General features: G+C 38.9%; 1 protein-coding gene across 3 annotated transcripts in view; it reads right to left on the reverse strand.

Annotated features, from left to right (window-relative positions):
- Positions 1–12,449: 12,449 nt before the first annotated feature.
- The window catches only part of LOC140933026 (coatomer subunit beta-like), a 56,545-nt gene continuing 53,581 nt past the window's right edge, over positions 12,450–15,413 (reverse strand). For 2 of the 3 annotated variants that reach the window (XM_073382532.1, XM_073382531.1), the window contains exons 26-27: positions 12,950–13,102; positions 12,451–12,853 (exon numbers count right to left, since the gene is read on the reverse strand). In XM_073382532.1, the coding sequence (XP_073238633.1) occupies positions 12,794–12,853; positions 12,950–13,102 (213 nt within the window). In that variant the 3' untranslated portion in view covers positions 12,451–12,793. Of the gene's footprint in view, positions 12,854–12,949; positions 13,103–15,413 lie in introns of all 3 variants that reach the window. The other variant, XM_073382533.1, reaches the window with a different exon arrangement.

Here is a 15,413-nt window from a genome sequence, read left to right on the forward strand (position 1 = left end):
TGAACCGTTGGTAGTTGTAGATTTCAGATTCATCTCTGTGTGCATTCTTGCATGCGTAATGAGCCGTGAATTTACACGCGATTCAGTTAGGAAATTTCTACCACCTCAGTTTCCCTGAATTTGATGTAAATGTCTTCTAAGACATTTAATCCATTCAAAGATTTTCAATCTGACCAAATGCAGAGAAGTGCTCTTAAAATATTTACTGCTCATTACGCATACAGGAATGCCGATTTAAATTTGACACCAGTTACGGGAACGACTAACGGATTCATTGATACAAATGATTAATTCATTAATAGAATCTTTTTGGGGTAAACTTGACCTGCCTTGGCTGTTAACGTTGAATTTTATATGCCTTCTCTTTTATTTACAATACCGAGCAGCAAACATCGGTGGTAACTTCTCATGCCTTTTCGAGAGAGCCGAAATACAAATACCGGTAAACAGATATGAATGTCCACAAACGCTGAGCTTTTCCCGGGGAATCTATTCTGAGGTTCATTCACCAATCACAACACCGGAAATTATATGCGTCACGGCATTAACATTACAACCAATCAGAGGCTGTCCCCAACATTCCGGGGAAACGGGAACACGATTTTCGCCGGCGATTCACGGACGTTTCCTCTCCCGATTTTTCCTGTAGGAGGGGGGACGTCTGTACACAGGCTACGGTAGAGTCGGTGGAAATAAATGAGTTGTGGGAGAGAAGGAAGGGGAGAGGGGTAAGTAAAACACTTTTTTAGTACTGGAAAGAGCTAGTTTTCCTTCACCCTTATTAATATGCCCATCTTGCTTGCCAAGGATCAGTGAATCAGATTTGGAACAATTCGCTAAATCAAATGGACAACAAAAGTGGTAGGACATACAGTTTGCATACATGTAGTTTAGTGATTTTGAGTCATCACAGGTTGGGTGGCGGATCATCTCTCGACAACATGAATAAACAAATAAATGCTTTTCCTATGTTTTAGTCAACCAATTACAAAGAATCAACTCGATATATTCGAGTGGGAGATTATCTTGCTGATAGCTCCTCTACTCTTTTTAATAAAGGCAGAAAAAGTCTAAGAATATGATTTGATTACGTCAGGGGCCAATTACTAGTGATTACGTTGACTTTTAGCAAGTCAAAATATGTCGCTTAGCTATCCATGAGTGCTTAATAAAAACGAATGAAAGTGCCAAACCCCAAATGCTAGGATTGAGGGCATTGCTGCGTAAACAAAGCATGGAAGGAATTCAAACATTGAATCAACGCTTTACTTTTATTTTCACAAGTGCACTTGGAGCACTTCGCTCAGTATCTTACAATGCTGTGTTTCGCGCCAGTGTGAAAGCGCAAGATCAAAAAAGGGAACTGGGAAGCAACTGGAAAGAAAAGAAGGTTTTTGAGTGCATCCTCCAATTTTTATAACCAAGATTCTATGCTGTCCAGAAGTGAAATTAATAACAAACTTTTCAGGCAAAAGCATACAGGCATTGGTAGATCACTTGTCCAATTAAGCTGTCTGTCCGATCGTCCTTTGCCTTTACTCAGGACAGACAAGTGTACTGGGTTCCACATTCAGTTCAACTGCCATCCAGTAACACATTGCACCACAACAGGAGCGACGAGCTGTGGGAAAATTTTAAAACAATGATGGATTTTGCGAAAGAATGTATGAGAAAAAACATCTGTTTCTCTAGTTTGGATTGGAATGTCAACCATCAGCTTCGACAAGTTGGGGACTGCAGCTATAGAACTTTTTACGGTATCTTCTTATATAATGGTTAAATTCAATTAGTATATACTAAAACAGTGGATACTGTTTTTCGCGCGCTCTGATTGGCCACTCAACCTCCGGATATCCAGCACTATATCACATCCAGTTCCTCCAAGCGAGCGACGCCAAACTCGTGAAAGTTACGGGCAAAATGGCTTTCCAGTTTGTTGCCGTAACAAACAAAGAAATTGAGGAAGGTGCGGAAATTCGGTTTGGAAGTTTTAACAAGTAAAAATTGTCTGTTTGACTTGAATTTATCAATTAAATCGGTGAAAAAGGTTTTTGTTTACAAATGCAACTTAAGCTTAAGTCTTGCGTTTCTATGTTCAGCTTACATGCTCATAAATAAGCTTTAAACTAAATTTAGTACTTTTTTACAGAATGGTTTTTAATACAAAAAGAATTCACAACTTCTAAGAGCTAAAGAAATGCCTTCAAACGTTTTTATTTGTCGGCAAGAAAACGCGACGGCCGTTCGGTTATCGCGCGCCAAAATTGTAATGAGATCGTTCGCAACAGTAAATGAGTTAAAAATCATCATTTTTGTGCTCAATTATCTCACTGTTTTAGTATAAATATTTACTGAGCCGCGAAGCGGCGAATAGTTGTGATATATGCGGGAATGCGAAGCCGCTTAATGTAAAAGCAAACTGCGAGTTTCAAAGTTATTAATTTTTTTTGTAATGGAGTTGTTTGCAAACGCGCGGGCCGGGATGACGGATGAAAAGAGAGAAGGTGGACGGTAAGCAATCTTGATATAGACTCATGAACAGTGCGAGCAGTTTCTTTTTTTTTTTTCAAAGTTACCATAAATGACCTAATAGACGCCATGTCTCAAATAAACGCCTCTTGTTAAGAGTTTTTTTTTGTTAACGCCTCTTGTTAAGAGTTTCAAGTTTGTATAAGCCGTCCCCCTAGCCTCTCTAATAAACGCCCCTTGTCTAATAGATACCAGGCCGGACAATTGCTCCAAAATACTACGGAAATAGCGAAATAGAGCAAACATGAACCATTCAATTTATTCAGTTTCTTTCTTGATTAATGAGGGTATGGAAATTGCATCTTGTTCAATGTCAAATTCAAACAAGGATACTGACATCAAAGTTGAGTTTTATAAAAACGGTATCTCTAACGATATCTCTAAATGACGTAAACGTATAAATCAGATGGAATGGATCAAACCGGCTTGGTGATATATTCGCCGAAAGAAGTTTTGTGTAGCTAATTACAGTTATGACAAAAAGCACATCTCCCTTTTGAACGTCTCCTATCTATAAAACGCCAGCGCTTGGGCAGCTAACATTAAATAGACACCTAGGGGGTCTATTAGAGCACTTACGGCACTCCACGCGTAACCCGTCCACGCGAGCCGCGATAAATGAAAGCGTAAGATCGAGAAGAAAAATAAGTCTTCTCTCTTTTCGTGCTAATCCCTATTTTTAACGCTGTTTTTGCAAACGCGCTAGCTGCGATGAGCAATCGACGGATTAGTAGACCAAAGGCGGACTGCGGAGTCTCATTGAAAAGAAAAAGTAGGACACTCTCTTTTTGAATATTTATGGATTTGAGTATGACAACTATTTCTAACGCGTTTCAACAACTTGGGGGAAAAGCACTTAAAGGGTTGACATGTCGGTTAGTGAGATCCGTAAATCTTGAAAATAAAGCCGGCAGTTACTGCCGTCGCAAGGCTACATAATTGATCAATTAAATGTACAAAAAATATTGCTATTAGTACCTTGTGAATGTGAGAAGCATTGTAACTTAGAAACCTCTAATCCATATTTAGCCATTTTTGCCTGTACTGAAGGTGCACATCCGCCAACTACAACAAATAGTAATTTGATACAGTGTTAATAAGCTAACAAAAATTCTCTGAGCCTTCCAATGCAGCTAATACAATCATCTATTACTGCTCGTTTTCTTTTCTGGGGAATCTGGGCGGCTGAATTAGTAGCATTAATTTTAGTGATGAAGTTATTCATTCACGTGGCCAGAATCTATGCAAATGTATCGGAACAAAGAAAGTGTTTACTTAAGAAAAGAGTTCAACTCCCACAGGATTGGTTACGTTTGAAGAACAACATGATTGCCGTGACGTCGGGTGAAAGCGCCCTAGATATGAAAATCGTATATGAGAACTGCGGAGTGAAGGATTATATAAAAGAAGATCATCGCAGTTATAGACGCAACTTTTGTAGTTGCGGAAAGAGAGCCTGAGAAAAAAGCCTGAATTTTTTCAGGCTTTCTTTTCGCAACTGCAACAGTTGCCTCTATAGCTGCGATGATCTTCTTTCACACAATAAATTTTAGTAGCATCAAGTTCACATCTGGCAGGAAAAGCGTTTCTGGCAGATACCTAAATTAAGACCCAGATTACTATTAGTCGCTGACTGATTTTTCACTTCTATTCAGCCACAGAGCGATAAATAAAAAAACACATTATAAGTGTGTAAAAATACCTAGTAACCAACTGACAGTTATATTGTCACAAAGTACCGAAATCGCCGAAAATGTGGGTTTTTAATATTCCCATAACTTAAAGCGAATGCTCGTCCCGGGAGGTAACCCTGAGAATTCGTGGTCGGGGTGTGCCAACCGATTCTCCAAATCTTGACCACAAAGGACTGCAACTTGACACTTGGACTCTTGCCCCACAGAAGACACGTGGTATGCCGTGATTCTGTGGGTGTTGAGAGTTCTAGGTCAGGACTTAAATAAGAGTGCGCGGATATTTTTCATCAGAGCTTTCTCTGGTTGTTACGCCATACTAACGAGCCCCAAAGAGGGAGAAACAGCTGTCTATGGCTACAATCCCGCTCTGTTTTGAGTTCTTTCGGTGTCGTGTTGATGTCTTGCAGAGTTAATTTTCACGTAGTACGATCAGCATTGAAGTTTTCTGTTTGCAGAATTTAATATGTCCAAGTCTTGACCCTATTTCAGACGAAAAAAATGTTATTTTTCCGACCCTAAAATCCATACTAGTTTTCAGACATGGCCTCTAACAAATTACCTAGATAAGAGCAGCGACAAAAACGATTTCTCAAAATCCATTTCTAATTCGCATATTTCTCTTTCTTTCTTTCTCATTTGGAATTGAAACGACAAATAGGTTCATTCAGTCCTGTTGTTCCCTCGAAAAGCATGCCCGATTCCAGACCAAAGTGGAGACCAAAGTTTATATCCGTTTTCAGGCCAAAACAGCGCAAAAAACCCTACCTTTTGGGGCGGCACATACCTATATGGCTTATGTGAGTGAGTATCCCCCCCCCGCCCCGGATACTTGAAAAGTTCGTAACTTTATCCCTACTATTGGTTCGTTACCCTTGACTTACTTTTTGTTATACTGCTACATGAGAAATTTCTGCAATTTGATTGGCTTAGAGCAGTGGTATTTCAGCTTAATTTGAAATACCTACATGTGAAAATTACAACCTTTCGCGGGTAGTAGTATAAACAAACAATAGCATGATTTGTACGTGATATTTGGCATAAATACCATGCACTCGTTATATTTCAAAATTGTCTCAAAGTTCACTCGCCTAACGGTTCGTGAAATTACGTATAACAATTTTGAAATATCTTTCGTGGTATTTATGCCAAATATCACTACTAATCATGCTATTACCTATACTAATTGAAAACCAGTATTAAATTCGTTTGTAATTTCTTCATAAGAGAAGGAACGATTGTAAAATGAGAACTTACGGTCCTCTCTCTTCCTCATCGGTTTATATTCCCGTTCTGGTACCGCCACTAAAGAGGCAAAAGAAACTAGATAATTAATAATCAGTTTACTCCTGTGACGCCGACCAAATAGAGGAGTAAGTGCAGAAGGTGGCTGAGACTTGTGGGAAGTGACGTAATTATCCCGTTTGGTTTCACTAAAGCATTCTACTCTCCGCAGTAGAATGTTTTAAATATGCTTGGTGCCTATTCCGGAGTCGAAACAGCAGATCAGTCGAATGGGTATTCCGGATTATTCTGAAAACCTTATTTGTACGTATCAAAAGTGTTCTATCGACTTATAAAATGCAATGTTTATTAGCTTTCAAATGTGTACGCCTCTCATGTTTACTAGACTGTTCTTTATATATCGGGTAATATTCCATGAGAAAAGGGAGGTATTTATTGTTGAAGTATCAAAAATAATTTTTTGCAATGTACACGTATATGTTGAACTCTTATAGACATCTTGCGCTCTGTTTTGGTTTCGATCTTTTTCATTATAAGAATTTTCCGGTTATTGTTTTTTAATCACTAAAACATTGAGGCAATCAATCTGTCCTTTATTTTCTCTCTGACTAGTAATAGAAATTCCCTTATTAGCCAGAAAGGTAGCCAATGAATTATTTAGTAAGGTCGTCGACAATCAACTTCAAACCATTCTTTCACTATGAAGACAACAAATTTTTGTGATGCCAGGCTGAAGCGCTTACTAATGTTTCGCTCGAATTGAGATTCCTATAAACCTGAAAAAATATCATTTTATAATTTCAGGCGTAAAAATACACAGAAAACCACATCAACATTTGCCTCCCATAAAAACATTCCATACCAACAGTATTAATACCGTCCTCACCCACTTGCTCCTGCCCTAAGCAGAAATGTTCAATTTCCTGAAATCATTTTTTTTTTACGACGATCTAATTCTTTATGTCAATGACTGAATTTGACACCTTAACCGTAACAAAAACTAAGGATTTGTTTGGTGATAATGAAACTTTTCTCTGACAAGGGTTCAGACTTACAAGCTCAGTGTCCAATAAAAGATTTCGAATTTTACTCTAGTGGCCACTGCAGAGTGTTTTATCAGACAACACTTTTTCCATTTTACAAGAAAACAGAATTGTTTGAACTCAAAGTTGCAAAATGATTGCTATAACAAGTCTTTTCACGAATATCTCAGAAAGGAAATATCGAAAAACAGAAAGACAACAACTGAGAGCAATATGTATTCTTCGAAGGCAAACCCAAAAATCAATAGTTACTGTTCAGTCATATAGTCGGGATGGCGATCAGCACCCCGAGTCCCCGGGCCAAAAGCGCTATGAAGACTACCATAAATAACCCCTAAACTTGAATGCAGCAGGACCTTTACAAAATTTTGGTAGCTGTATTATTCAGTATTTATATCAGTAAACAACAACAAGTGAATCTTGAAATACTCACAGCATATCGAGACGAGAACAAAAATAATCACGATTTTCTTGACTATCATTTCTTGTCAACTTTGTAGGGAGGATGGCCCAGTTGTTCGTACTCCTTTTACCGTTGCAAGTATCGATTTCTCACCTTAAATGTTTGTGTTCTGGCTAAATTATGATTTATTTTATACTTTCCCGGATCTTTCAACCCAGCACCTGCCCGCGATAAGCTGCCATTCACAAGACATTTAATTAGGCAACCGTTACATTAACGCATTTAGCAAGCCACAAAAGACACTTTTCGGTCAATTTCTCATAGTAACACTTCCTTGAAAACACACAGAATTTGGTGAAATAAACTTATAGGTCAGGAGGTGACTGGCTTCTTTTGCGCCAATGTCAATCTTTGTAATTTCATTTTGTTACACGTGGTCAGCACTATCTCCGCTTAGAGCATAATCTTGTATTAGATTACACAGACGTTCTTGTTCAATGCAACTCATTGGAAGAAATTTCTTAGAAAGCGAGTGATACAGTTCGTGTTAGTTTCGGTTTGATATGGTGTTGTAATTGAATTGAATAAACTTGATGGGTTGTTAATGATGGCACACTAAATTTTCTCCCGTAGCAATATCCGCTTCGTTAAAATTGAACATTTTCTAACATTTTTTATATTTTTAAAGGTACAAATTTCGCCCGGTAGTTCTGGTTCGTGTGGTTTTCACGTTTTTTTTTCCTTTGATTGTACACTAAAGCTTCCGAAATAACAGGATATGCACTCGGATAAACTTGAAAGAAATCTTAAGCATCTCTTATCATTTTCAATGAAACTGATCTTCTTCATATCTTGATGTCACTCGGCTAATGAAATTATGTCTCTCAGTTTGAAAAGCGAAGTACCGGAACAGCAATCTTAGTTAAGGATAACTCATATAACCATACACAGACTACACAAACTGTTTTGTTTCGAAATGGACAGCATCGGGAAAGCGTAAGGAAATAAGTAAATGGAATGACGACTTTTGTTCGTGCCACTTATCAAGTACAATAACATTTTCAATTGTTTTTCTTTTTCATTTTCGCCTCCGGTTTCCGCGAGAATTGCCTCCTGCTGAACCGCTCGTTTTGTGGTTTATTAACAAAAATGATTTTGCACAGATTCCGGCTTAGTTCACCGAATTGAGCTGGATAATTCTCAGTTTATTTCAAGCTAGTGCGACTGATTACGTGAATCGAGCGATCGATTTTGTTTTTATGCAAATCTGACGAGAAGCTTGTACCGATTGAAAATCCAGTTCAGATAAGAAATATAATTTTAAGTAACCGCCTTAAATTGTGACGTAGTAAATAAGACTTGACCGTTCGAATCTGTGTCGAAAGTACTCGAGAATTATCATTTTTTGTGAGCGTGTGAATTATTATTTTTTATTTCAGCATACCGAAAGTTCCAAACACATTCATCTAATTCGGTATTATTAGGTATGAATCAGTGGTACTCAGGTTGGGCTAATCCAGTAGCATTAGTTTTTGCTTATTGACTCAAAAGTAAATGCTTACGGCCACTAAGGTGGTGTTATTGCCGTTGTTGAAGTTTCGCGATCTCTTAAGGAAAACATGAGAATTCTCGTTTTATTTTAAAACAATTTGTTTGGACAAAAAGCTACCATCCATATACACATCAGCTTCGGTCCAATGTGGACAAGTCTGACATAAGACAAAAAGCGTTTTAGACAAGTAAAGGATTCGCGACGCTCAGGAATGTCCTAAAGTTGCTGTTTGTGAGTTTTCGTTTGAAAATATTAGAGCGGAATTTGTTCGAGGTATCTCGAGATCACTTTGAGTTCTTTGAGCTAAAATAAATATTTTAACTTAATCGAGGAATAAATGGTTAATTGTTTCGGCTGACCCGGGGTTTGAACTGACTCACCCTCTCCATTCGGATTAAACGAATTAGCCGATTGCCTCACCGCGACCTTATGTAGCTTGGCTTGTGAAAATAGCTATAATGTCGTGCACTAGCGGGTTTCGAGTGGGAACTGGAAGATCAAATTACAAAATGCTGCACAAAATCGTCACGGTCTTTGTTGAGTTCACCTATTTTTACCTCCAACATCACAGTTAACATTATAACAACATTATACGAAATTATGGTGAAGCATTTTCAACATTTTTTGTTCAAAGCAACACAGGGATACTTTTCAGTTTGGAGGAAGGTTGATTTTCCCCTAGAAACGGAGCGATTTCTTCCGACAAATTAAGATAAATCTTGCACAAGTGATTGAATTGACGGCTTTTGGCTAAAGGCGAGACTTTGACCATTTTTCAGCTCTTGCTCAGATGTCGAGAGCCAAGGGAGATCTCAGCACTTGAAAAATGCTCTTAGGGGTATGGGTACGCTTGGAATTGACTGAGCCATTATGGTGACGATCTCTCAATTAGGAATAACAATTGATTGAAACAGATAATCCAGCTCCTCCTGATTCTCCTCCCCTCTTGCGGAAGAGTTCTTATTACGTGCAACCATGATTAACCTTAACAAGCTTTTCACGCACGTGACTTGCGTATTTACAATTATACTGTTATATCACACTTAATAGTTTAAGCTCGCTGCATTGCGGAATGTTATGTATTTTACACAGTTCCTCTACAAATGGTTTTTTAGGCATGGCGAGTTCTTTGCTTTTTCCAGGATTACGTGATATGGAGTTTTTTTCAGACCCACGTAAAAATTGCCCACCACTTCCGGTGACTGATCAACTCCATCTTTTCCACAACGGGATTACAATATTCGTGTCATCGGCATATTTCAAAAGTATGCCAACATCTTCTAATTGAATATTAAGATCATTCAGGAAAACATTGAATAAATAAGGCCCGCTGAAAGACCCTTGGGTCGTACCCCTATTGACATCTTTCCATTCTCCGACAAAGCTGTTATTATACACCTATTTGAAAAAAGGTTGTCGGAGAGGATGGCGAATGGCAACTGTCTAACGGAGATTGTACGACCGAAAGGAACTGTGGGTTTTGAATATTGATGATAAATAATCAACTATCTAAGCTAGTCAATGATGCCGGCTCCATTTAATGAAGACCTTCGACGGCGGGTTATCTGGTTTGTACATGTTCTTCAGCATTCAGTTGCAGAGGCTTCATTTTTCTTGGGCGTTTCTGAAAGAACAGTTGAGCGCTATATTTCTAAATTTCTTGTAACTAGCGATGAAGTATGTTTCTAGTTCCCATGATCCTTCACTTCGAACCAAAACTGTAGAGCTGAACTTGTTTGTTCTTTATTGACTTATGCTACGCGAGCGTCCTTGCTGGACAGCATGCGAGAGCAAACAACCCCCTCCTCCCTCTCCCTAGAGGTCAATGAAATCCCTAATCTCGTACCCAGATCTCTTGTTGACGAAGCCAAAGGCGAGATCTGGCCCCAGTTGTCGCGTTGAATTTGATGTTAAAAAGGTAAAAAAGAACAACAATTAGTTGGTTCATACTTAAGATGTGCGCATAACCACGTTTTGATTGTTTAACACGTCAAAAATTGAGGATTAATTTCAAGCATACGCTCTTTCATGGCCTGTCACATTCCTGACAGGCAATCACGGGTACAAAATCGGATTTGACCAGATCTCGCCTTTGGCTTCATCAATAAGTAAGAGATCCGAGTGTGAGATTATGAAATCCCCCGCGTGTTTTATTTCATATTAGCGCGTTCTAGGTGGCTCTAGGATCCATTTCAAAGAAAAAAAAATACGGGCTAAACCGATCTCAGATCGGTCTAATTTCCGAAAGCGACCTCAATGTGAACGAGGCGTAATCACAACTGTGGAACCAGAAAACATGAAAAGTCCGTCTGATCCTCGATCGAGTCTGAAATGACTGAGAGATCGAGAGAGACTTGCGCGTTTCTGACACGTTGGCTCGTTTTAAGCGTTTAACAATGTATACGATATTTTCCCCAAGGACGACGTAAATTTTATATATATTACATTCAATTATGATTGAGAAAAAAAATCAATCAGCGGGCTTAAAACTATAAACTTAAAGGGCCACTCTCCCTAATCACCGCGTGAGGGGCGGCACAAGGTAGGAACGATGGACTCCTTGATATTTCGTCCAGATATAAGCTATGATATGCTAAGAATCGTGATATAAGTTTAAGGTTCCAGAGTCTTTACATTTTTGAGAAAATTACGAAAAACCGTCGACAACCCGTGAAGCCGAAAAATCACAGAAATGAGGTCAAATTTCATGATCAGATAATCGAACTAGTGTGAAGGCGCACAGCAAATTATGGTTTTCCTTAGTTTATAATTTTAGTTAGGAGGTGCTGCTTTGATGATATCTTAGACTTACAATTCTAATTCCGAATTCCTGGAGAGCAAGCGAAGAGAACCGAAATTTCTAGACTTTGAAAATCAAAAATTCCATACCGTTTTCAAACATCTCAAAACATACTCGGTATTATGTAGGCATAACGCAAAAAGGCAACACGCAAAAAGGCATCGCAAAAAAAGGCACTTGGCAAAAGGGCAACACGTGATGAGAAGTTTACTTACGATCCAGGCCTGGATCTTAAACAGTATTATTTAGTACATACTGCAAGCAAACCGAAATGGTATTCGAACGAGATATTCCATCTTGCTCACCTCGCGAAGTGCTTATTCGGTACCTTAGGCGTGCCTTGATTGATATATTACATCAAGTCCAAAAGGGAATTGACGGCGATTGCACTTTTTTCCGGCTGGAAAACTTAATTGATTTACTTTTGAGATCGGCACATCTTTACCAAGATGGCGGGACAGGTTTTAGCGGTTCTTCGTGAAGCGTTAACAGCAGGGGAAAATTGCTGGAAGCACCACTGAACCAAATTAAATATAATGAATACGTTTAACTGACTCTAATACCACCAAACTACGTCCATAAAACCCTCATTAGCACCCTTCATTTTCAAGGTGCTTTCTTATTGTAATCAAATGTTTTATTCTAAATTAAAACTCTACTTTACAATACCCCAGGCCTTTAAGTACTGACCACTGACGTTTTTTTCAAAGCAGAAACTGTCATGTGAGTGCATGCGTGTGGTGAGAGAATCTTAATGGACCAATCACTTTCGTTTGTTTAGAAATCATTTTTAATTCGTGGCGGGCTACCGTCAAACCATTTCTAAATGAACTGATTTGCAGTAGACAGCTGCCTATTAGTGAGTGATTGTCTGGCTGTAGGTAGTGTTTGGTGCTTAATTTTATGCAATATCGTTCATCATAATCGCGAAGCTTGATTTGCCGACCACGCAAGAGCAGAACAATCTAGTCGCACCCAATTTATCAGCCAGTTCTTTTATGACGAGTTGAATAATGGTCAAGAATATTCAGTGAAGGTACATATTTTTATCACTTATTTTCAGATCCTTTTCTGATATAAATGGAAGCTGGACAATTTAATAGCGCTGAAACGTCGTATGGAGTAAAATCTTTCCCCCCAGCAAAATCGTGGACAATGTTGCTGACAGGACGCAGCACACAATAAGTGTGTAAAAAAGCTGAACATTTTTTTCCAGTTGATTTTTATTTCATATCATTTCGCTAAAATTTATTAGTACATCCATTGGTTTCTAAGGTGACACGGAAAGGCAAGACAAGCCTACAATTCTTGGAGTAAACTTTGTTACGGTCAACCTTTTTGTAAAAATTTTGAACGATTTATGAACGACGAGAACTGACACAACGATATAATTAACACCTACGTTCCTACAAAGGCCGTAAAAAAGCTACCAATTCAACTTTACTCGAGACTGAAAGGAAAATGGTATAGGATACGCAAATCACTGCAGGGCGGGTGACTTGAGGTAGGGTTTACTTGGAGCGACAAGCTTCACTTAGTTGCCTTCTTCTGTGACAAGTTGATCTTGTCTCCTAAACTCAGTGCCATTCCCTAAAAAAAACAATTAATCAAGATGAACACGGGAATAAATCTAGGTCGAGGAACCTAGGAGAAATGCCAATTACCATCACGCTTAATTGAAATTACCTGACTCTTCGCCCGGATTCGTACGTGACCAGTAACCGAGGGTCCTGATTGGTCACTAGGCTTCTCTATCGATACATTAGCTAGGGCATCCTCTCCAAAAATACTGCGAGCGTACAAATTAGCCGCCATAAAACCGCAATCACCGGCTAAAGCCTGTCGAAGGGAAAACAACTTGTGAGGATTGTTACGATATCTAAAGAATAACCAGGGACAAAGGATTCAAAAATCCCCCGGCTAATTTTTTCATAACCAGCCGGGGTGCGAGCAATAAACCATCGATCCGAAGGTTTGTTTACCATAGAAGGAGGCTACTTGGGCAATAGGGAACTAAAAAATGGCGTTCACGGCTATCCTAACTAGAACAGCACGGAAGAAATGCAAGAATACTCAAAACATATCGCTCTCTGGTTTTTTATAGCGGAGTATATGCAAGAAAAAACATCTGCGCTGAGAAATAGGCCAAAGTTTAGGATGAACTGGACGAGGAGGTAGTTAATTTACGGCCAGGAAGAAGGAGAGGGTTTGTGTCGGCACACTCAGATTTCTTGGTCTAACAATTTTTCTGACGTTAGCAGACAATCTTCTAAGCTACTCCTTGTGGATACCGCGCGGAAGACCCTTGCCTCAGGAAAAACAAATTTTGCTTAGACTCTGCCAGCAAAGGATAACAGATTCTCTGATAGGTCGGGGAGAATTGATATCGGTCTGTTATTATTTTTAACAAGAAAAGCATTCCAAACCCAAGCCTCTCCTAGTCACGATGAAAAATCTGATTCTGTTTGGCTGTTTTCTTTATGGTCTGGGATTAATAGAATTAGTATTTATTCAAAATATTTCTCTGTTTCTGATTGGCTAAAATCCTACGCATAATTCATCATAACCAGCTGCTGTCGACCAAATTTGGAAGAAATTGGCGATATGTGAACAATGACGTCAAGTATGCAGCAAAATTGCCAGATTATTGAACAGTTAACCGAGAAGAACTGGGGACAAGGTTGAGTTGTTCTGGTAATGAGTACAAAATGGCGAAACATTTCACTCGTTTCACGAGGAGGAAATGGGCGAACTATTGGCTAAAAACATGGCAAGAACAGCAAGAACACAACCTGCTATTTGGAGAATATTTGCAGTTCTGAACAACCATTTATCTCGAAAACTTGCTGATAAACAGGAACAGGGGTCTTTTTTGCATGAGCATGCGCGACCGCTGAACAAGCGATGTACATGGAGGCTCACCACAGGGTTTGCCTTCATCAAAATGGCACGTCTTAAAGCTATCATAGCGATTATTTTGCTCGTTGGTCTTGGCGAATGTGCTCGTGATTTAACAAAATGTGTAGTTTGCAAAAAAACTCTAACATGGTCTTAACAAAAGCGAAGTAGACCGGCTTTAACATACACGAGCTACTATCAAATTTCATCTCCCCACTTGACCTGGACAACAGCGCGCGTATATGTAGTGCCTGGAGGATTGCGCTAACCTCATCAAAGTCTAAACAAAGTGCAGAAACGTTTGTTGATGCAAGTAAACACTTTCAATTTTCTTTGTTTTGAAATGGGAAAGGAAGAGAAATATCAAAAAAAAAAAAAAAACAGCAAATTTCAGCAAGTGGCTTCGAAGTGCACGAAAGCTGAAGTTCAGTTCAGCAGTGAATTAATATATGTTCTACCATTTTCCCAGCACTTTAAAGCTACAAAATTAAGAGCACACGAGACGTAGATTAGTCACCTGGTGAGATGTTGGTGGTAGTCACTCTGTATGTCTCGAACAATAAAAAAAATGAATATCAATGAGACACAGTCAAAACTGCATTCAATAGGACCGAAATTAAAGTCCAATCTTGTGACCGATTTTGATGAAACAAACGGTTAAGTTTCCCAAGAAGTACCGTAAACATGTGACGCCGACCAAAAGTTAAAAATCATTAGAACATTTAAGTTCTGGCTAAAAGCAAATTCCTGTAAAAGATGCGTTACAATGTTAGTCCACGCAAAAACAATACTGAAGGCAAAAACTTTCTATTCCAACTGAAAACGGCGTGGTAGTCGCCCGCTGATCGTTATTAATCAACTCCCGAAATATGGCTAAATCAGCTATTAACAAATTATTGACAGAAATCCTCTACGGCATCGAGAAACTGATTTACATCCGATTTACAGACAAACACTAAATAAAGAACATTTTGCTCAATAGCTACGCATCAGCAATGCATTCTATGCCAAACTTTGCGGTTCTTTAAGGGGAATCAAGATACGAGTCGAGCGCCAAACAACAACAAGCAGCCATGTTCGTGTCAGACATCCTAGAGAAACTTACTCTTTCACCTCGTTCAGCGCATCAGTCTCAACTTTAAATCAACAGATCTTTACTTATTTTGTACAACGAAGGTCTTTCCTAAGTTCCTGCTACCATTTCAATCTTAAGCAAGCTTTCAAAGCGAACAATTTGGTTCCTATGACTATG

The sequence above is a fragment of the Porites lutea genome, chromosome 4 (assembly GCF_958299795.1).
Source record: "Porites lutea chromosome 4, jaPorLute2.1, whole genome shotgun sequence".
NCBI lineage: Eukaryota > Metazoa > Cnidaria > Anthozoa > Scleractinia > Poritidae > Porites > Porites lutea.